General features: G+C 36.0%; 2 protein-coding genes across 3 annotated transcripts in view; both read left to right on the forward strand.

The window, feature by feature from the left end:
• Positions 1–1,527: 1,527 nt before the first annotated feature.
• Positions 1,528–1,776, forward strand: CTXN2 (cortexin 2; the record flags this gene model as incomplete). Its single annotated transcript, XM_084293299.1, has 1 exon — positions 1,528–1,776. The coding sequence occupies one exon, from the start codon at positions 1,528–1,530 to the stop codon at positions 1,774–1,776; it is 249 nt and encodes an 82-aa protein (XP_084149425.1).
• Positions 1,777–7,091: 5,315 nt separating this feature from the next.
• SLC12A1 (solute carrier family 12 member 1) overlaps positions 7,092–22,917 on the forward strand; it is a gene marked incomplete at both ends in the record, with an annotated part of 48,959 nt that continues 33,133 nt past the window's right edge. The window contains 8 exons of one of the 2 annotated variants that reach the window (XM_084293281.1): positions 7,092–7,502; positions 13,301–13,435; positions 13,653–13,728; positions 18,343–18,438; positions 19,853–19,992; positions 20,416–20,526; positions 21,127–21,238; positions 21,725–21,852. In XM_084293281.1, coding sequence (XP_084149407.1) covers positions 7,092–7,502; positions 13,301–13,435; positions 13,653–13,728; positions 18,343–18,438; positions 19,853–19,992; positions 20,416–20,526; positions 21,127–21,238; positions 21,725–21,852 — 1,209 coding nt within the window. Of the gene's footprint in view, positions 7,503–13,300; positions 13,436–13,652; positions 13,729–18,342; positions 18,439–19,091; positions 19,188–19,852; positions 19,993–20,415; positions 20,527–21,126; positions 21,239–21,724; positions 21,853–22,917 lie in introns of both variants that reach the window. The other variant, XM_084293282.1, reaches the window with a different exon arrangement.

Raw genomic sequence — 22,917 nt, forward strand, 5'->3', positions numbered from 1 at the left:
TACTGAAAGTCGCTGGAAATAGGCACTCTGGAGCTGGAGAGAAGCTCGAGCTGAGAGAAACGGAGCTGCACACACAACTGCCCCTCGCTGGTAAGCAGTTGTGCATTATGGGGAATCATACGTCCTTAGGAACAAAGACTGTCCTGGCAACCTTACGGCTTATTCTCCTTCTTAGCAATGAGACAGTTTATGATCCTGAAACATGGGACCAAATTGATGTCAAGGTGTGGGACTCTGCAACTAAAAATGACAAGGTTGCAGTGGGATTGCTCAGCACCTGGTGAGCAATCTCTGAGGCCTTAAAGAGCCATGTGGAGCCACAATCACAAACGTGTGGCTTGCCGATAGTAAGGGAGCTGCGGGCTCCTTTACTGATCCGACTGCTACGCCATGGGCCCCTCTGCTGCTACAGCCATCGCAGGCCTTTGCTGTTATGCCCCTTGTTGACCTGGACGTGCCTTTTGACCCAGGCCTCATTGGCCTTGAAAAGGAGATGGATATGCTTTTTCTTCAATCTGGGAAGAACGGGATACATAAGGCCTGAAGACCGAGTTGCTTGACAACTTAAAGCGAGACATATTGTTCAAAAGGAACGGAAAATGGAGACTTAAGTCATGGGACTTAAAGGATTGTTTGTTACCTTTCCTGATTTTAAATATGTATAGGCGTACTCGAGTTTAGTAAGTCATGGAACTTAAAGGATTGTTTGTTCTTTCCTGATTGTACGTATGTATAGGCATACTTGGGTTTAGTATGTAAAAGCAATGTTCTATATATTTAGAATGTTCGATGTTCATGTGTGCGTGTTGGTGGAGCGTAGACTCCCCACACACCCTGCGCTGTTTAATTGCCTTTTACACCTTTTATAAATATTTGTTTTATAAATATTACAAAATTCAGATTGAGTTGAGACTTCATTTATAACAGTATTATTCTGAACACAGTATTTTTCTGAATATGGAGCCCAAGACTACATTAAAATTGCACACACCATTTTATTTCATAAATTGTATCTATTTATTTAGATTTCTAAACTAAATTACATGAACAAAATCCACAGTATTTGGCTGAAACTCCCCTTGAGATCAGTTTGAGTTTAACTAGTTTAAGAACTCAGGTAAAGCCATTTCAGAAAGCATACTTGTTTATCCAGGTTGAGACCTTGTGAGTATTGCCTAATCAAAACCTGTAGGCTTATGCCCAGTCTGACAAAATGCTGTTTAAAACAGCCACATGCCAAGGTTACTGTTTTGAGGAGGTAGAAAGCCAGAAAATTGAGTTTGCTGCCAGTAAGTGGATGGTGTGTAGAGGCTAAAAGTTGCAATGCTATTACATTAACTTAAATGTGAAAAAAAAACAACAGGACACTACAAAAATCCAAGATGTTTTTCATTTCCAACTGTTCGTATGCTACAGCTCAGACATACACAACTCATTTAGACCTAACCAAACTGATTCCACTTTTCTATGCAGGCAAAGAAGCAATAGAGGTGGAAATCCCACAGAGGCACCAGGATGTGATGGCCAATGATGAGCAGTAATTACTGCAGCAACACTTCAACCAGCATGAGTGTCAACGAAATGTCTGCCTTCCCTCTGACTTTAGAGCAAAAAACTGGTTTTGCTTTTGTAGGAATTCTATGTGTTTTCTTGGGACTCCTAATTATCAGATGCTTCAAAATCTTGCTGGACCCCTACAGTAGTATGCCTTCTTCTACGTGGGAAGATGAAGTTGAGGGGTTGGATAAAGGGACATTTGAATATGCTCTTGCATGAAAATTCATAGAATATCCTGCCTTAAATTTGATGATGATCTCATTTTGGAAACCAACTGTTAGTACACTTGTTATACATGCATACATTTTGAAGGTATGTTGGTGGCATCCATTTTTGTTAAATAAATATTTGTTGCAAATTCAAAAGGCGCTTCACATTGTTTTTCTATGAGGAACAGTGGAATGGTGGATAAGAAATGGTTAACAGCAAAGAAATACTACAATGAACAATTTACTATAAAGTTAACACAGAAAAAAAAAAAAAAAGGTTGGTTCACACACTCTCATACTTTAAGGAACTAATGGGAAAGCTAACAATTAATAATATAATCATAATTAATAACATCAATTGCTAGCTCAACTCTCACCTTTCAGGAAGAGGAGGTGCTGTATGAACGACTGTTTGTAAGGAAACTGTACGTTGTTTCTCCTGTGTGAAACATCTAAGTCCTCTGCAAACAATGCATACTTCTATTTCTTACTGCTCATCTGAGAATGTGTTTTTGATAGATTAGGTCTCCCTAGTAGCTCTACCGCTACAGAAAGCTAAACAGAACTAGTGGAAGGGAAACAAACATTGATAAAGATATTTTAGATTCTAAAAACATTCAGCAATACAAAATGTATTAATTACCTGCTCAAAAGTCCATTACCTGCTCAAAAGTCCATCATAAACCAAGAACACCACAGTCCCACTCTACTTGTGCCTCCCATGCAGTTAAAATCTTACGGTGAAAGAGAATAAGTAAACATTACATAACCAACCTGACAATCTAACTGAACTGGTCACGCCATGTCAATTTTTACTCCCCCTGGTTAAAGAGGATGATTGAGTTTAAACTGGAACTTCACTTGTTGCACTGTTAGCTGCAACCTGTTCTGTCTGGTTAACAGCTCCTAGCAGTAATTTCACTAGCTTGTCAAGGCCAAAGCAGACACTCACACTGCATACTCGTTTGTGCCCAGCCCCCAGAAGGCTGAGGGGTCCATGAGCTGGCTGGAAATCTTTGAACTCTCCAGCTCATCTCCACAGCTGTTTCTTCTGTGTTCCTACATCTGTGCACAGTGTATGATCTTGACTGTCAAACTGAGGAAATGGTCAGAGGAGATCTTATCAAGACAGAAGAACAGACAGTGAAAGCAGAGACTAAAACCACAAGGTCACCCTCAAACACAGGTGTTTAGAAAAGTGTGACAGTACTTGACAGAAATTCAATTCAGTTTTTAAGAAAGTTGGCATCAGAATTTTAAGCACTGTCACTTCTGCTAAATAGCTCTGTTTGCAACAAAGAGCAAAGACAAAAAGATCAGTTACAACGGCTGGTTTCTTCTGCATTTGTTTGGAAAAATCCTTACTAACCCTTTTGCTGTATATAGCAGACAGACACAGCCAGTGGGACACTGGACCTCAAATGCCACTTGGAACATGGAATACTGGATTGTACAGGGAAGGACATGATCTTCCATCTGAAGAATGAGAGCTGCAGCTAACATTCATCTATACTGGTTCATCTAAATAGAATAAACAATTACGAGAATATAAGAACTTTTAAACTGCTTCAGACTCTGTGTAAGAAAAATTGTCAGATCCACACATATTCAGCATGTTGCATTTATCCCAGTTAATTTAACCACAGAATCAAAGGCAGATATCCATATACTGAGTCACATAATAGGATCATCCACTGCAGAGACCTGACACCATCATTCTTTTTATGTACACCTAATCAGCACATCTGAGCCCTGTACTGTCAGGTTAGATTGCTGAAGGTACTTAAGTTATCTGGGATAAATATAGTTCAGTTATCTCTAAACTACATGGCAAGCACAGCAAACATACCTCAAGAACCTCACTACTTCTTTAGGTTTTGACCCAATCTATTGCTGGAAGCAATTATCAAATTCTCTTATGATTAAGAAGCTTCATAATTTTTTCCTGCCCTTCTCACACCCCCAAAAGACAACAGTCTTCCCAGAATGAATGAATGAAACCTATTTCTTCAAAGATTTTCCTTAAATCTACAGAGTAAAACTTTAAACAGGGTTTAGATAAAAATAGTTCAAAAACATGTGGGACAAGGAAACCCACCAATGGGGGTGGTACCCAAGTGATCCCACTGGCTTCACTGGAGTCTGTTCTTCATAAATGAAATCTGTGCATTTTATAAACTCTTGTTATCTCCACTGCTACATATGCAGAACTGAAAAATAGGGAGATTATGATCTGTGCAGAGAATCATACATAGCTGGGAGGGAAATGGAGATAACAAAAGTATTTTGGGGCCTCCTTGGAAATTTTGCAATACCATAAACCCTGTAATTGAAATGGATAGCTACATTTGCTGGTTAATAGTTAACAAGCTAGAATGCTTCTCTAAATCACCATCCAGAAACGTTTTGAAAGTGAGGGATTGGACAGTTTACTTAATATGTTAAGCAGGAGAAAAATCTGGCCAATAAGGCAGAGTCTGTAATGCCTCAAAGAGAGATTACATGCATGAATAAAAGAGGAAGACTGTCCTTCTCTAAAAACACAGGACTGAGTGGTAAGTTAAATTATCTTGAATAAGGTAAATTTGATAATTTATGTGTAATGATAGAATGCTAAATGCAAAATTTATGGTAAATAACAGTCGAGACATTCCTGGAAATGAACTGTGAAAAAAAAAAAGAGAAAAAAAAAAAGTATTGTTTTCAAGAACAGCAGAAAGGTAAGAGACTTTTCTTTTCCTAGCCAAGCAATACTATTAAGGAAATAGGACACTGAAATTACAGGTGACAAAAGATTTGGTTTTGCTCCTTCATGCCTGAAGATGAAACACTTCCTTACAATTTTAAAAAGCTGAAGGAAGCAGAACACTGTGATGAGAAATGTATAATAATGATAACAATAATAATACAGATCATCCAAAAACAGCAGAAGTAACAGAACTTAAATTAATGTAACATTGCTGTGGGTTTTATAAAGCGTTAAATAGGAAAACCAACATAAATATGAAGGGGTTATCATTTATCAGGTTACAGCAGAATATCGTCTATAGCTGATGGAAGAAGGGAGGAAATATGCCTTAGCTATATCTCATACTGAAGCTGGAGGACATCTGATTATCAGCTCTTCAAATTATAGTTTTGATATGTGTTTTTTAGACAAAATGTACCTTGCCAAGTCGTAAATATTGATGCAGTATTTTATCTTTCAGTGCTAGTGCCAAATGTATTTTACAAAATCATAGATTGGAAGAAATCTCTTGAGGTCATCTAGTCCAAGATCTTGCTGAAAGCACAATATTTAAAGAAAATTCTTCTAATAGGCTTATAACCCTGATTTTCAGTTCACATATTCCTTTACATAGATATATTTTGCTTCTAAAACTTTCTGCTATTATGTACACTTGCAAATTTTCAATGTCTGTCTAAGCATGCTTTTAGTCAGTTTTAGTCCATTTCAGCAGACCTGGACTCCTATTGAATTATACAGGTCTATAAAGTTACACCTCTGTATTTCCTCAGAAGAATTTTACTAGACATATGCATTGCCATTGTTTCCAATATCATTTCAATATCTCAAAATGGGATGCATGCCATTCCAGGGCCATGTAGGCCATCCCACAAGTTGCTGCAGAGATACTTAACCCTTCAAAGGCCTATATTTAAGCCCTATATTTAAGTACCCCTTTCATTCCTGGGGTTTTTATTTGCTTGTTTGTTTTTTGAGGGATCTGTGTGGAAAAGTGGAGGTGGGAAGCAGATAGTACTTCTATCATATGTTATGGGCTGCCATTCAGAGTGACCTAGATGAGCTAGAAAAACAGGCTCACAGGAATTTCATGACATTCGGCAAGGACAAATGTGAATCCTGCACCTGGGACAGACCAACCTCCTGCAACATACAGGATGGGGCCTCACTGGCAGGCAGCAGCTCTCCTGGAAGGGACCTGCTGAGCCATACACTACAGAGGAGTCAGCAATATGCTCTGGGAGCAATGAAAGCAGTGTCCTGGGCAATATTAACAGGACCATAACTAGTAGACCAAAGTGATCATTACCCTCTGTTCAGCACCCATCAGATTACACCTGGAAAGACCCAGGCTCTTTACTGAGGTGAGAGATGATGGCCATAAAGCAACAGGTGGATGGTTCTAACTGGGTATACATGAAAAAAATCACTGCAAGGACAAATAAATATTAGAATATCTGCCATGACAGGTTGTGGAATCTGTCCTTGGAGGACAGAACTGAGAGACCTGACTGATGAAAGTCCTAAGCAACCTGATTTGTATTCAGTGTTCAATCTGCTTTGAGCAGGAGGTTGGACTAGATAAACTCCTAAGCTGCCATCCAATATGCATGATTTTATGACTTTCTACAGCTTCATTCACATTGTCTTAAAGGGTGATTCAAGAGTAAAGTCTCAAACAGTGTAAAATTCTAGGAAGCTTTCAATGCCTATGACTACTGATATTTCTCAATAATTAATACTTCACCATAGACTTTTATTTCATCCATTTAGTTTAGAAAACCCAATGTTATTTTTGGATATGTTCCGTTGTTGATTTATTCCTTTATATGACATTAATTTTATTTACATAAAACAGTAATGTTTTGCTATACATTAATTGCCTGCTCATAAACTGTCACTGTCCTGGAACTATTGAAAACTTGAAGGCTAACTTTTGCAATTAATTTCAAAACATATATTTCATTCAAGCTTTTCAGGACAATTTACTTCTAGGCTAGGGTAGAAATATACAAGATAACTTAGTACTTAAGTGGAACATAAACAGTAAATGGATGTCATGGAGTCCTGTGCATCCCTCATATTACCCACACCTTCATTGGCTTCATTTAAATGTAGAGTTATTAAGAGAAATATCATATTTGAAATACAGTTGTAGGTACTTAAAATCTGATCCATAGCCCATTTTATTTAGACAGAAAAATCCTCACAAACTCAGTCTTTCGCTTAATTACTTGTTATTCAACATGTCATAGGATGACTGTCTCACAGATATTTGGCAGGGCAGGGAGTGGGGAGCTATTGTCCGAAAATGTATCTAACTGTGCAAGTTAACATTTTTTTTTTTATTATTACTATTATTTCTTTTTTATTGTTATTATTTTATGGCAGAGCCATAGAAGACAAATTTAGGAAGACTGCTTAGGGAGTTCAAGAAATATTTCTTAGAACTTCATTACTTTAGAAGCAAAGACTTCATATGCAACAGCACTAGAACCTTTGCTGTAGCTACAGTAGCACTAGCTGCAGCCCCAGAAGACCAAAAGGATCAGTGACTTAAGACTGTATCGTCCCTGAAGATGTCAATTAATAATTCTCCAAATGTATTCTTGGATACAAATGCTAATCGGTTTCAAGTTAACATAATTAATGAAAGTCGTGACAACAACGAAGCATCCCAAGAGGATGTGGGCTCTGACCCACCACATTATGAAGAAACATCTTTTACTGACGAAGCACACAACAAACTGAGAATCAGTTACAGACCAGGAAAAAGAGAATTATATGACAACTTCCTTCAAAGAGGGGAAAAAACAGAAGCTAGTTTACATCCCTATGATACTCACAATAAAATGTATTATCTACAAACTTTTGGCCATAACACAATGGATCCAGTTCCTAAAATTGATTATTATAGAAACACCGGCAGTGTCAGTGGGAATAAGCTCAACAGACCAAGCTTATTAGAAATTCATGAACAACTTGCAAAGGTAAGTGGAAAGGAAAGATACAATTTTTCTCTGTTCCATTTCCAGGCTGTTAATTCTGTTTATTAATATGAGAAAGTCCTTAAATTCATGGACCTTGCCCAAGAGAGAAAGTACAACTAATCACTTTCCATATTTTCTTCAGTAGCTACAGTATGTTTTCTGCCCTGTATCCTGCTCAAAGCAAAAATTTTCATTAAAAGATGATAGTAATGTACTTGATTATCAGAACATCATAGCTTAATCTTACCTAGAAGTATAAAACTACTGAATTTCTTCTGTTTCATTTAGGAGTTAGGATGGTAGATGATGAATATCAACTCATAATTTAACCAAATTACACAAAACACATTTATTCCAAATTTAAATTTAACATCAATTAAAAACTAAGTTTCACAGATTCCTGCTGTATTCATTAAAATATATCTATATATCGATAGCTATTATAAAAAGTATTGCGTGCAATAAAAGCAATTTCAAATAATCAGAAATCAAAGCACTACCTGTTTATTGCAGTAACAAACCATTCAAATAGCAAGAAAGAATCCAGAACAAGAGTGTTGGGGTTGAAAGTGTTTGCCCTGAAGAGGGACAGGAGACAACAATTTCCAGGTATTGATTCAGTGAATTAATTTAGTCCTTCATGCTCATTATAACAATGAGTTTGGAAAGAATCTGAAGAGTCTTTTGAATGACCATGCATAAAGTATTTATGGAAGAATAAGTTGGCTGAATTCCTTCTAATATATCATGCAGAAGAGCTGTTTAGACTTTTCTCATATCCATGTAAAATACACTTACAAAACACACTTACGGAGAAAATTATTGAACAGAAAAACAACTACCTAATTTGTCTTTGAAGAATTTTCTAGGGCTCAGTTTCTTCTCTCCCCTTCTGAGTGGTTCTACAATACAGGAGTTTATTGCTGATACATATGCCCAATGGATTTAATGGGGAAAAAAAGAACCTCCCCCTTAGAGGACTCTTCCTGTTTGTACTATTTCTTCCACATAGACACTACAGTAAATGAATAATGGAATACCAAAAACATGCAATTTAGTGTGATAAACCTCACTTTTGTCACCCTCTATAGCTATATACCCAAAGAAAACACATTGGTCAGGTATAATCTTTATGGTTTGCACATTTAAAACTTCCACTGCAAATAATTTGGTAAGCTAACAACCTTAAGTGTCAAATATCAGATTTTCACTAACTTGTGTGTTACTGCCTCAGCAAAATTCACCTATTAATAGACCTTTTAATGCTCGACTTTTGTATGTGGAGGAATGATCTCCATGCAAAATAATAATGCAAAATAATGTGGAAAAATGCAATGAGAACTTTTGGATGATAAAAACAACTAGATTAAGCAGTTTGAAACAATTAAACTATTAAAAAACCTACTGCAAAACATTACTGGAATAATACGGTCCTGAACTGACTTTGGTAAAGTTATAGCCTCTTTCACCTTATCCACAATAATAAGTTCTCCATAATAAGCATAGTTCTCCATAAAAAGCAAAGTAGAGACACAGGGTACACCCACTTACTGAACTAAAATCAATCCTTTTTTGAGTTTGTTTTGTACACTTGTGAGGCAGGGCTGGAAAGAGAGAGATCACCTTTGTATTCAAATTCAGACTGAAAGTGTTAAGTGCAGGAAAAACAAACAAACAAACAAACAAAAATAGAGAAAACACACTGTCATTGCCATTGCACTGTTTTACATAATTCTGAGGATCAGACTATCATCTGATTTTTGTTCAAGATATTGTTCAAACTCCAGTTCTCTGTAGATTTCACCTGTCCTAAGAAGGATCAATAGAAAGTAATTAAATCAAGCAAAAAAACAAAAAAAAAGCCATTAGGAAAATTAAGACCTGATTCTTTAATATCTGATCAGAACATCTTCCTAGTTTGGGCCTGACTTAAATTTATATTATAACTTTAAACTTTAAATGAAGGTCTCCACATACCTGCTTAAAATGGTTAACATAGAAAAGAGAAGCAGGTTACCCGAGTAATTGTTTATATGACTGCAAAGTAGATGTGAAAAGGGGAGAATATGAATTTGGTAGCGCTACTCCTTTTCAGCTGCTCCTCAAGGGACTAAACATATTTCCATGTTCCAAAGAAAATTCCTATTATAGAAATAATTTACATTGATGGTGGTCAGAGAGATGAAAAATAGTGTATTTTGGCTTTGAACATAATGCTAAATGAACATATACTAAACATTAGCATATTAAGGAATTTTCAGTTTTGACCATTACCTTTTTTTTTTTTTTTTTTTTTTTTTTCTCTGTTGCATATCTCATTTGGTCAAGAAGATTGATTTGTTTGTTTTAAACACAATTAGATAAATTGCTTGAGATTTGTTAAGACTTAGTGAAGACTAAAAAGGCATCAACTTCCATCCCAGAATACAATGAAGGGAAAATTGCTGACTTTTAGGGAAGAGAAAAGAGCATGGTCTCGCTCAGTTGTTTCCTTACTTTTTTTTTTTTTTTTTTTTAATATCCAGCTTACAGAAGGATAATCTTGTGCCTCTCAAACTATAAAAGGGAATGTCAGAGGTAATGGGATTTTTGTTATGCTGGCAACCTGCTGTGCCCTTACATGTGTTGTGGCCCTGATCTGGGAACCACTGCCCACAGCACTCCATCATTAGCATGGCTGGAGTCCACTCCTGGCTGTCCCCTGGACTTACTCTGTGACCTTGGACTAATTACTTCTATCTACATACCTTCACCATGTTTTCAAGCTAGTTCTGAACAGGATAGTTCCCAAGTTAGAATAAATTCAGCAGCTGCCAGGCTAAAAAGTATAGGGACATTAACATACTGTCTCAGCTTCTGAAAACCGTGCCAGAACTAGTAGGTACTATCTAGAAGTACCACCCTAGCTTTTGCATATCCAAGTGCTTTGTGGTCTTTCATACAGTCCTGCCTTAAATTTCCAGACAGATTCCATAAAACCCGATTTTCTGACATGTGCTAGGAGTTGAAAAGCACCACTGAAAGATGCAATCAAATGCAATTTAGACATTCCAAAGAATAAACAAATGCGAGAACAGCAAGTAGTAGATTAGTAGAGAAGGCATTAAGATAGTATGAAAAAGCTGAGCTCCTATCTGCAGGTGAAAGCAGTATGTGCAGCAGAACCCATGTGCAGCAGGCTCTCTAGCCACCCTTAAGTTAGGGATGTAATGCCCCAGTGGGTGTGTGTGAGGGGGATAGTCTTATATCCCAAGATACAAATCTGAAGAAGATGCTTTATTCCTTTTTTTTAAACACTAAAATCTGGATTTACCACACTATAACCCAAGGCAATCCCCTCCCTCCACAGATTTTTTGTAACTCAAATTGCTGAAGACAACTGCCTTTTCAAAGCCCAGTGCCAGATTCTGATAAGAAATGACATATATTTGTCTTCAGATTTCTAAACATCACATAAGTTTTCCCACTGTGCTTTGATGCTGGCTTAACATCAGAAGATAAGTATTAATATTTAATACATTTTTAATATGCATTTTTTCAAATGTCAGAATGTAAGCCAGGCTGAAAGGAACTTCAAATATCCAGTTCCCACGCTGCTGGAGTCAAATGTGTGTCATCTTTTAGCAAGATGTGTCACGCTTTGCACACATTAAGCCACAAAACACCAATTAAATCCCTAAGAAATAGTTTAAGTGCTATTTCACAGCTTATAGCTGGTGATAATTACTTGGGCTTAATATTTACCTTACATAAGAAATCATTTGACCTTTCTTCCTCTTGGCTATTCAACACATTTGTTATGAAGACTTGATGACCTCATCATCTTTATCTCCAGGAGAGATGAAGGCTAGACTTCTGAAAAAAGAGAGGAAATTTTTATTTTATTTTAAATAAAATTTTAAAATTTAATAAAATTTTTAAAGGGGTTAAATTCTGATTTTGGTAGCTTTTTAAACTATTCTGTCACTTTTACTCCACATCCTTAATGCATGAGTAGCGCAGGTACAGCTACTTGGTAAATAACAAATCATTGACTAGAGCACACCAATTTAAAATGCATTTAAAATGCATTTATGGAAGGTTTAAGACCATAATTTACAATAATGACATGTGATAGCACAAATTAATTCAAAGTATTAATGAAACAACTTGTTTCAAGTACAAACACTGAACCCTTTAATTTTTTGCCTTTGAAGCTCTAACCACTGTACATGCAAATAAGCAAAAAAAAAAAAAAAAGTATTCTGATAATCTTCCTTAACTCACTTTAATCGTTTTCTGTTTAGAGCAAACAGAGCCATTATTATTTTCGGGTGAAAATTGTTAAACATATCTAAGCATTTCAGGAGCTCAAAGTCACAGGTTTTCAATAGCTTTTGTATTCCCATCACAGGCACCAACTTGAAGTTATGCCAAAATGCATTATCCAGTCACTTATTTCAATTGTGAACACAATCCTAAATTTATTGCGTCAAAGGCATTCTAAAATTTTACATCACAGGAGCTAGAGACCCCTTCCATGAGAAGGGAGATCAAACATTATCATAAATATCATATACAATTAGTTGTTATGCCGATATTGTATTCTATTTTCTGAGTATGTGGACAAAAAACAGAAAGAGATTTGAAGCTTAAGCAGTATCTAGAAACCTCATATGTTTTACAGAATCACAGATGTTTTCCCTCCTTGACTTGTTTAGTTAATGTGGAAACCTCTTCACCCTCCTCCAAACCCTAAACATCTGATTTCTCTCCAGAAGGGACACACACTCCTGACCCTCTGCCTGGCTAAGATAATGTACATACTCCTTCCTGAGTCATTTTGCGCAGGACCCAGACAACACTTGGCAACAGTTAACCAAATTCCAACTCAGCGCAAAATCAGTCAGAACTTTGTATAAAAAAATTAAAAGAAACAAACCAGCAATGACAGCACGTGTAAACCTCAGCACTGTGATTAATTCCCATTAAAACCACAGGAAACATATTGTGGTGCTAAACTGAACTGAAGAGATAAAATACAGATACAAGTCTGTAACTGGATGGGAATGATCCAAAATTCTGGGCTATTTATTATAATTACATAACAAGTATGCCAATTCTTAATCTTATCTACTACAGTTAAGCTAGAGCTGAATAAACCACAGAAAGGGTTATTAATTTACTGCATTATTTATTGCATTTCACAAGTATTTTTGCGACTGCTTTCAAGAATATGCCAGTGTCTCAAGAATATTTGCTGTTGGAATTACGTTTGTACATTAGCCAATGAAAAATACCAGAGTTCGTCACATAACTTATTTGCCATGCTGCACTCAACTAGGTCTCTTCACCAGTAAGCAATTCTCTCTCTATAATTATGATGATTCGTAAATTGTTGCAGCAGCATATAGAGGCCAATCATGAGGCCCTCATTACTTCAGGTGCTCTACTAACATATCAACACAACATATATGTTGAATACAGCTTAGGCTAAAAATAAAAAAATAAAAGTATCAGATAACAATGTATTTACTCTGTTTCTTTAATTTTTTATTTAATTTAATTTACTTTTTATTTAATTTTAATTTATTTTAATTTAATTTTTTATTTAATTTAATTTACTCTGATTCTTTAATTCTTTCATTTTTTCTTGCTGCTAGCAAGCCCACCTGTTGATGCTTGGTGTCAGAAGAGTATTGCACTAGAAACAGTAAAACTTGATCTTCTTTGGAATTCCTTCTTCCATGTCCCTCTCATACAACCAGGTGTCCTCTGCTTGATACAATAATGTGTTTGTTTTCTGTGTGATCCTTCAGAACATAGCTGTGAGCACCAGCTCAGTGGAAAGAGTGGCTAATGGAGAAAGCACTGCTGGAGATGAGACAACAGCTAGCAAGGAAGAAGAAAACAAAACAGGACTTGTCAAGTTTGGATGGGTGAAGGGTGTGCTGGTGAGAAACTTATCTACATTTCAAAAAAAAAAAAAAGAGGAGAATAAAATTTAAGATTAGTTCTGCAATACTAAGCTTTGTTAAGAAGTAAGAGAGGGAGATGGACTTGAGGGATGTTTGGGGTGCTTTCAAGAATCCCACAAAGCACACTATCATGCTTCTGATTAACACTACTTTCAGTGTTACACTAATGCAGAATTGTTTGTTTAAAACCTAGGTAAGATGTATGCTCAATATCTGGGGTGTGATGCTTTTTATTCGACTTTCCTGGATTGTAGGTCAAGCAGGAATTGGTATGTATCGTATTTAATACCATTTTCAACAGTGAAAGGGATAAAGAGGATAAACTATACACAATCACAATTAATATATAATCTGAGATGTGCATTTGCATGTTGCACTTAATCATGTTTTCAAATGCTTGCCAAGGTAAAATATGTTAATCCTCCAAACTATTGGAATTTTCCAGACTTCCAGCCAAATTACTGCTTAGAGGCACAGATCTGTTAACTGTGCATATGATCATCACATTTGAGTATTTCTGAGCTTTGGTAAAATTTGTATTTAGATCCTGTAACAGATGTAAACTCTGTGACTTGGGCCAATTTCTAATATGTGTGTAGAGAGTTAACCTTTAAGAATTTGCACTTTGCTTATCTGTGAATCCCAAACCTTGTCTTCTGCATATTAAAAACAACACTTCTTCACACTTCTCTGCAAAGATGAAAACAGAACTGGAAGGAGGTGTCATTTCATCACAATTTTAACTATAGCAAAGCACTACATACTAGTGTACGATGAAACACTAAGTTATTAAAACTCTGCTACAGCTTTCATATAAGTAAGCACACTTCATAGTGTATTGTATTTTTGCCTCTTCACTGTGTATTTTCATTAATCCAATTCTTAAATCCCAGTCCCTGGGATGCTGGGCCCCCCAGGCTCCATGCAGCATGTTGTTAAGCATTCAGTGAAACCAAGGCTCACACTACATGGACCCCTAGCAGCTAGAAGCACCTCAGGAACGTGCAACATATCAGTAGCTGTTGTGTGGTACAACTTCATTTTTTTTTGCTGCTGCTGTAGAGAAATAGAAATGTGAACTGCAACGGCAGTGTCACTGTATTACATGTTCATAAGTAAAATGGGTCCATAAGCTTTAACTGGCACCCAGACATCACGAAAAGCAGCAATTCAAAAGGTTGTTGACAAATATTTCCCTTTGTATTCTCACAGAACAGAAATACTAGGTAGACATGAGCTGGAGTCCAAACTCTGATCTCTGGGCCTCTACTCTCCCCATCTTGGATAAAACTCAGTGCCCAAATTCAGACTGAATATCAATATAATTCACAGCCTTGTTAATGGCTGAAATGAAACACTGAATAGAAACATCTCCAAAATTTTGCATGGCTGAAGTGTAATTTCCAGCAAAATACAGTAACTTCACAGAAGTTCTTCTTGAGCAAGACTGAGCTTTAAGAAAACAGATACAAATAAAATGCTCATTAATAATAAGAAAAAAAAAAAATCAGCCACAAAATTACAGGCACAGGTAGGAAAAAAAAAAAAACAAAAAAAAACCCAAAAAAACACAAAACACCACCAAACAATAAATGTTCCAGAACTAAGCGGAAGAACTTTAGCTACTTTTGCAGCGCTCTATGCATGGCTCTAGCACTGTGCCTGACAAAGGGGTGCTTGCTGACTTTATGATGCATACCAAATAAGAGTGTACAGCCCAGGGCACTGTATATGCCTTGCCATGAAAATTCTGCATCTTAATATTGCCAAGGCTTTGCTCTAGGGTTTCATGCAAAATTAGTTTTTAAGGGCAGTTTAGTAACTTATTGAGATCATCAAGAAGTATTACTTTGTTTTGAGGTGTGAGAATAGCCATAGGCAAGAGTAATTCATTTTAGAACAACTTTCTTAGCAGCCATATGCCTAGGTTTCAATCTAAATTTTAATCAGATTTTAGCATTAATTTGCACCAAGATCAGTAACAACCCTTCTGCTTTCACATTTGATTTTACCATTTTAATTCATTGATAAGCAGATCCTTCTTTCTTAGGCTTTATTGCTTTGCTATTGCTTTTTAAAATTGCATGTCTTATGTAAGGAGGTTAGCCTTTCCTCTGAAAATGAGACATCTAATTCCATTTCAATGATTTCTCAATGTATTTTCTGATGTCTTGTAAGCAATGAGTTTAAGTCTCTAGTCAAGTTGCCTAAAGAGAACAGTGATGGAAGTTCATCATCATGAAAGCTTTGGGATTTCACGTGGTACTGCTACTAATGTGGAAATCAAATGAGTTAAACCACCATTTGCACACCATTTATATTCCCATCATTAGAGGGCCAAAGACAGAAAAAAAATATATATATATATATATATTTCCAAATCCTGCTGTCTTGGGCAAAAACTCTGAGAGAATAAAAAAAAACAAGGTACAGTGTTTATCAACAACCTGGATAAAAAGGACAGGCTGGTTTTGATAAGGTTTGAGGTCCAAAACCAGCCTGGCATTTTGACCTAACATTTGGGGACTCTCTCCAAAGTCAGTATTTGTACCTATATATGGAGTGGTTAATCGATGGCAGGGAAAAACACCAAGTTTATGTTAACTGAAAATTTGGCCCCATATATTACAATTATGTTATCCTAGGTTATATATTACCATGTTTTGGTTGGATTACTTGATTTACTTTATGCGTTTTTCTTCTTAAATGTTTGTTGTTATTGTTGTTTTTAAATAACATTAAGGCCTCCCCTAGCAGATATTACTCATCAAATTAGCATAATATCTGACCCTACTTAGCATATACATATTTACAATATGACTTGTGAAATCTAATAGAAAATTCCAGAAAAATACTCCTCAGGATACATGTGTACTTGACAAATAATTTTAAAACAGGTTTAAGAATAATGTGTCTGACGTTCAAGTTAAGAATTAACAGCTGATTAAAAGCCATATTCAGCCACTTTTGGGGCATAAAATTTAGAGTTCAACAAGGCCCTTCTATGCAGCATGTAATCGTAGCTAACCAGAAAGAATGACCATTTATACTTTTACTTTTGTTTTATGCAGACCATGTACAAAATAAATACATGACTTGTTATGGAAAGAGTTCAGAAATTAAAAGGATAAACATTATTTATTATAGTCTCAAATCACTTTAAATATCCTATGCTACATTATATATCATTTATATCTCTTGCATTATGTTGTTCTTAAAGGATTGTGATAACATGGTTCTAATTCAAGCAGCAAAGAACATTTATTCAGAGGCTGGATGCCTATAGCCCTCCAGTATGAACTGAAGTCAGGGCTCTGATCTGGAAGCTAGGGGGTAAAAATACAGCAGATAAATCAGTATGTTTGTAGTTCTAGTTGGATGTCAGTTGTTGAATACAAGTTTCAATTTGGAGGAGCCTTCGTCAATAAATATTGTTACAGGCAATGTATAATCTTCAGTTCCACATTGAAGGCCCTTGTACCTTACAGAAACAAGAGAGCTACTGCATAAGCACTAGCAAATTCAGATACAAGTAAGAACTGATTCCATGTTTTTGTACCAAACTATGTTGCTGTTGTTGTTGTTTTGCTTTTTTTCTCTCAAAGACAGAAATAGGAATAGAAGCAATAAAACTGAGATTAAATGTTGTATTTCATCAAATAACTTGAAACAAGGAAGTTTTCTTGAACTACAGGGCCAAACTTTTATTCGTAATACCAGAAAATATAAGCAATGGCCACAATTGTGTCTCAGGAGATCCCAACAGGACACAAAGAAACTTTTTCACTGGCAGGGTAGTCTACCACTCAAACATGTAACCCAAGGAGGCTGAGAGATCTTTGCTAATGCAGGTTTTCAAGACCCAACTAGCCAAGGCCATCACAGATTTACTGCTGTTCTGGTGATAGCTCAGATATGACTGAGAGGCTAAGATACACACCTTCAGAAATCACTTCCAGCCAATGTTTCTATGATTCTAAATCATACTAGGTGCCTTTTACTTACACAGTTTCTTGCACAGTTTCACAAAGTTAACAGAAACTTGACTTTAGAGCCCATGATTAGAAACATACTCCAAAATCAGACTTACCGAAACTGAGTTCACCTATCACTAATACTGATCTTCAGATGTTTGCTTACATTTAATGTTTTTTTTTTGTTTTGTTTTTTTTTTTGATCGTTCGTTTGTTTTTTATATCAGCTAAAAAAGGATGCTAAGTTATCTAAGATTACCCACCACTGGTTACTTGTCAAAGTACACAGCATCTAAAAAATAACATTTCCATTTTTAAATGTTGATTTTGTGTTAAATTAAAACTACTTTTTGCAGGGTAGAAGGAGATTAGGAGAAAGTGGGGAAGCATTGCACTGGACAGCCTGGCAAGCAAGGATATAGAAGGATCACATTCAGATCTTGTTTCTCTCCTTGATAGATTCTTTGTCCTGGTGAAACTATATATAACTATATATATTATATAACTGTGAAACTATACAGTCACTATCCAACTCAGTATTTAACTGATGAAAGACAGAAGAATTCTTAAATGAGCTCTGGTTAATCTCTTTTGTTAAACAGTCGGGATGTATATTAAAGGCTGATATAAGAAACGCTTGCTTGCTTCATTCAGCTAATGGAGAAAACCTTTGACAATCATAAGAGAGATTTTGGCTAGGGTACTCCTATCAAAAAGCATCGTCGCTTGAAGACTGATGGGAATAATTTAATACTGCGACATGGACTCCTTGGAAACATTCCAAGTGGTCAACAAACCATCTTTCAGTTTATTGCTCTGATTCTGGCCTGTAAATTCCATTTAAAGAAAGAATAATTTGTAGGAATTGTGGAACATAAGTAAAATATTTTATCTTCTTATTACTGACAGGTCTTGGAGTAATCATAATTCTTCTCGCCACGATGGTAACCTCAATTACTGGGTTGTCAACTTCTGCAATAGCAACTAATGGGTTTGTCCGTGGAGGTAAAATCTTTAGGGTTACTAATGCTTTCAAGCCCTGAAAGATCTTTATGTATTATTTTCATACGATGCAAACCAGCAGGACGATAAAACAAATAGTACATCAGCAGGAACCAGAAGGTAACAACTCTAGCCAACTCTAATCACCATCTATGGCATATTTGAATTGTCATTTTTCATCAATTCCAGATTTCAGTTCAGTCTGTGAAGTACATTTCAGATGTTCCTGCCTAATGCTGAGTGAGAAATGGCATCTGAATTTTCATGGAATTTTTCCATTCTTACCTTGCAGCAGGTCTTTAATGTTCAGAGCCTTACAGGTTGGACGTCCTTGGACAAACTGAACACGAAGCACTCTTCCTCTTATTGTGAAGACTGATGCAGATCAGCGGTATCTTCAATTTAATACTTTCTTGTATAATTCTTTATAATACTCCTTACATTTCAGCTACTTCTTCAAAGATGAGCACATATTTTCACTGGAAAAGTAAAATGCATATCAGGTATTTTATGATACAAAGTTTTAGTACATTTCAGATCCTTTAAAAGTTGTAACTGAGCTGCGTCTGAGGAAAACAGCAAGTTCTTACTGCATCATTTAAGCAGAAAAGGTATTTGAATACACTTGTATATACTTTCTTTTTCAAATCTTTCAGGTCTTGGAATCATAGTTATTGCTCTGAGTGTAGTAGTAACAACATTAACAGGTATCTCCATGTCTGCCATTTGCACTAATGGAGTAGTAAGAGGAGGTAAGTGAATATCATCTCATGAAAAGTACAAAAATCTTCAGACTTGAACTAGAAAAAAGTGGGAATTGAGATAACTGTGTTATAAGCAAAATAAGAATAAATAAATATATTTGGGGTGATCTCTCTTAATAGAACAAACAGCAAATTAAAACATATGTAATCTTCAACGTTTTCTGACAATAAATATTAAGTGAGATGAGATGAAATAATTAACTGACAGAGTAATAAGCTCCATTTATGGTGATATGAAAAAAAAAAAAAAAGATTAATGACTCATTGCATCACTCTTTGGGAGCTTTAAAAATTGTGTCACAGTATATGATTTTTCATGCTTCACGGATCCAAGTAAAGCAGAACCTGCCTAGAGGTGAGGTTTTCTCTGCTCTGTGTTACTGCATTATGGCTCATGAAAAATTGTTTGAAGGTTCGCTTTTGCATACTAGTATGTACTAAAAGGATTCTTGCAGTAGAAAGGCATTCAGAAGAGTCAGAAGTCAGAACCACTACAAAGCACATTCCTTGGTTTTCAGTTAATATATTAATATAGGCAAATCTTTATTATGTTTGTTAGGCTTAAAGTAGAGATTCCTGTGATATACGTGAGAAAAAATGAGCAAAATCTGAGTATTTAGTTGTGCTGAAATAACAGTAATTTCTGTCTGCAGGTGGAGCATACTATCTTATCTCAAGAAGTCTAGGTCCAGAGTTTGGTGGATCTATAGGACTTATCTTTGCTTTTGCAAATGCTGTGGCAGTTGCTATGTATGTGGTTGGATTTGCTGAAACAGTTGTAGAGCTTCTTAAGGTAAATGTAAATGTTTCATATATATTGTTAAATTGGCACCTTTTATATATACATATTTGTTTTAATGGTGACACTTTTCAGCTGTGGCTTAGGGACAACTTTAGCAGGAAAGATGCTGGTCTTTCTAGCCATGCCATGTAGTGCTTTTCCATTATTTCTGCTTTATGAATATGTCATACATTTCTCAACAAGAGCCTCAAGCATCAGAAAAGGGGGTAGACACCTAATTAAACAGCCAAATAATCCCAGCTATGAAGAGCCAGCTGGACCATGAAATACAAACATTTGGTCTCACAAAACATTGAAACTGATTGAACTATGACAACTCATTCCTTTCTATTTCACCATATTACCTCATCCCACCAGCTGGGCCAATAAGGACTGGTCCTAACAACATTTTTTTTTTTTTTTTACTGTTTCCAGGAGAGTGATACAATAATGGTAGATGAGTCCAACGACATCAGAATCATAGGTACCATAACTGTTGTATGTCTTCTTGGCATCTCTGTTGCTGGTATGGAATGGGAAGCAAAGGTAAAGTTTTAAAAGAACATACAAGCAAGCAGTATATTAGAGTACTGCACTCTAGAGGGTTTGTGCATGAGGGATGCTATACAACAGGTGGGATTTTCAAAAGCACTCAGCTTCAGTTTATGCTTAGCCTTTCTAAAAGCAATAACAGTTTAACCATTACATTCATTGAAAGCACTATTACTCTGTGCTCTTCCTTGAACATTCAATTAGGAAGGAAAAGGAAGTTTATGTTTCACAGACAGCTTTATAATGCATGGCATCATTTATAGCCTTGGTAAGTGCTTCTTTTACCCTTATTTTTGATGCAGTTTGACAGAATAAACAGTAGTTAAAACAATATATGGTTTTATCACTGTAATCTCTCAAGCTCTGATCAGCAGTTGAGCTCTATTTGCTAGCCATTCCTTAATCTCTGATGATATCTGTTATTCCTTCACCCTCAAAAAAAAAAAAAAAAGAAAAAAAAAGTTAAAATTTGAAATACTTCAGAGTGTAGAAATCAGGTCTGTAATTGGACCCTTATTTTCATATTCTGCTGTGATGTAAACTTAGAACTACTTGTAAAGTTCTAAGTTCATATCTTTTTATTTCTATTAACAGGCTCAAGTTATTCTTCTAGTTGTTCTCCTTATTGCCATTGCAAACTTCTTTATTGGAACAGTCATTCCTACTAACAATGAAAAGAAGGCAAGAGGCTTTTTTAATTACCAAGGCAAGTACTGTTCATCTATCACAGAAAAGTAACTTTGCATTCTTTGTGGCTTCATACTGAGTTGAGGATTCCACTGAAAAAGGTCACAGGATAAGGATCTTTGGCTCAAATTTAAATAAGCTTGCAACCAAAGCTTTTTCTTTCATCTTTAATTTTGAGTATGTCTCTCTGCTGCTGAATCTGACAGCACAGTTAGCTACAGTTTGAGTCATTTGTGTATCAGCAGAGCACAGACAGACCTTTAAACAGAGCTAAGTGCAAGTGCTGCAGTGACACTCCTGTCACTTCAATATGGCTCTGTGGCTTTGAGATGCAGACAAGCACATCGTACTGGGGACCAGACTGAGGAAATCAAATTCACTTTGCTTATGAGACAGATTCAAACCCAAACGTCCAGATGTGAAAGACTTGATGATTCACCTTCTTCATTAACTAACTCTGGAATCAAATGCCGTTAACATGTTTCATTTTCACCTATATTTGCAGCATCAATATTTGCAGAAAACTTTGGACCAGATTTCAGAGGTGGAGAAGGATTTTTCTCGGTGTTTGCCATTTTTTTCCCAGCTGCCACTGGCATTCTTGCAGGAGCCAATATCTCAGGAGATTTGAAAGTACGTATTTCGTTAACTTCATAATACTAGCTGTAGGCTGAAAAAAAGAACAAGAAAAATGATTATGAATCAGCACTGTATTCAGTTTTAAATCATGTCTGATTTTAGGAAGCAAAATTCTCACTTTTAAGTACCTGTTTTATTATTTAAAAATACCATTTCACATTTTCTATCGTAATACATTATGGGTATTTACACAAATTACTGCAATCAGATTTGGGTTGCTGTATCATTTAAAGGCATATTTCAATAAGCCGCAGTAATGTAGCCATAATGGCCTGTTTGCAGAACATTACATAGAGAAAGTATGTGTGTATCTCCTGGTGCTCTTTTGCAAAATTTCCTATAACATCATCCCAAAAAACATACCTGTCAAGCTCATGTTTGTACTCACAAGAATAAGTGGAGACCAGCTTTGTCTGTTCAGGGTCATAGCAATGGCAGAGTAAACAGAGCATTTAATGAAAGCAAATGTGTCCCAATCCCTTGTCACTATGGCTGCTCAAAGGAAAAGATGCAGGTTTGCAGCTGTGGCAAAAGAAAGGTGTCTGAGGAGAAAAGGAAAGGAGGTCCAAGGGTGCCTAAATATCTTGCTGGGGCTGTTCTGTGAAGTCCTCGCTCCTTTTGCAGTACAGCAGTTGCACAAGATGCTACCTCCAGCATCTAAACTCTAACTGTAAATTAGAGACAAGAATTTAGTTTTGAGTGCCCTCTAGTTTTCACGACTCTGCACAATGTGTTTAACGTGAAGAGTGTTTAAAGCTAAACACAAAGATTAACTAATTCAAAGCTCAGAAACATTTTGTAAAATATCTCTAGCAAATATACGGCAATGCAATACTTTGCAGCATTACAAGAAAACCAAAATGCAACAGGGTAGGCAGCAGGGTATCTATAACTCAAGCTTTGGAATCTCATACTTAAAACAAACAACAAAAACACCATAAATAAAATGCAAAAAAAGGCACTGAAAAGAACAGGCTTACACCTAGATTGCCCCAGCATGTCAAATGATATTATTTGATTTTATCATATAGACTCACTGTCTTTAGTACCTTAAGGATT

This window comes from Netta rufina, assembly GCF_964035555.1.
Source record: "Netta rufina genome assembly, chromosome: 11".
Lineage (NCBI taxonomy): Eukaryota > Metazoa > Chordata > Aves > Anseriformes > Anatidae > Netta > Netta rufina.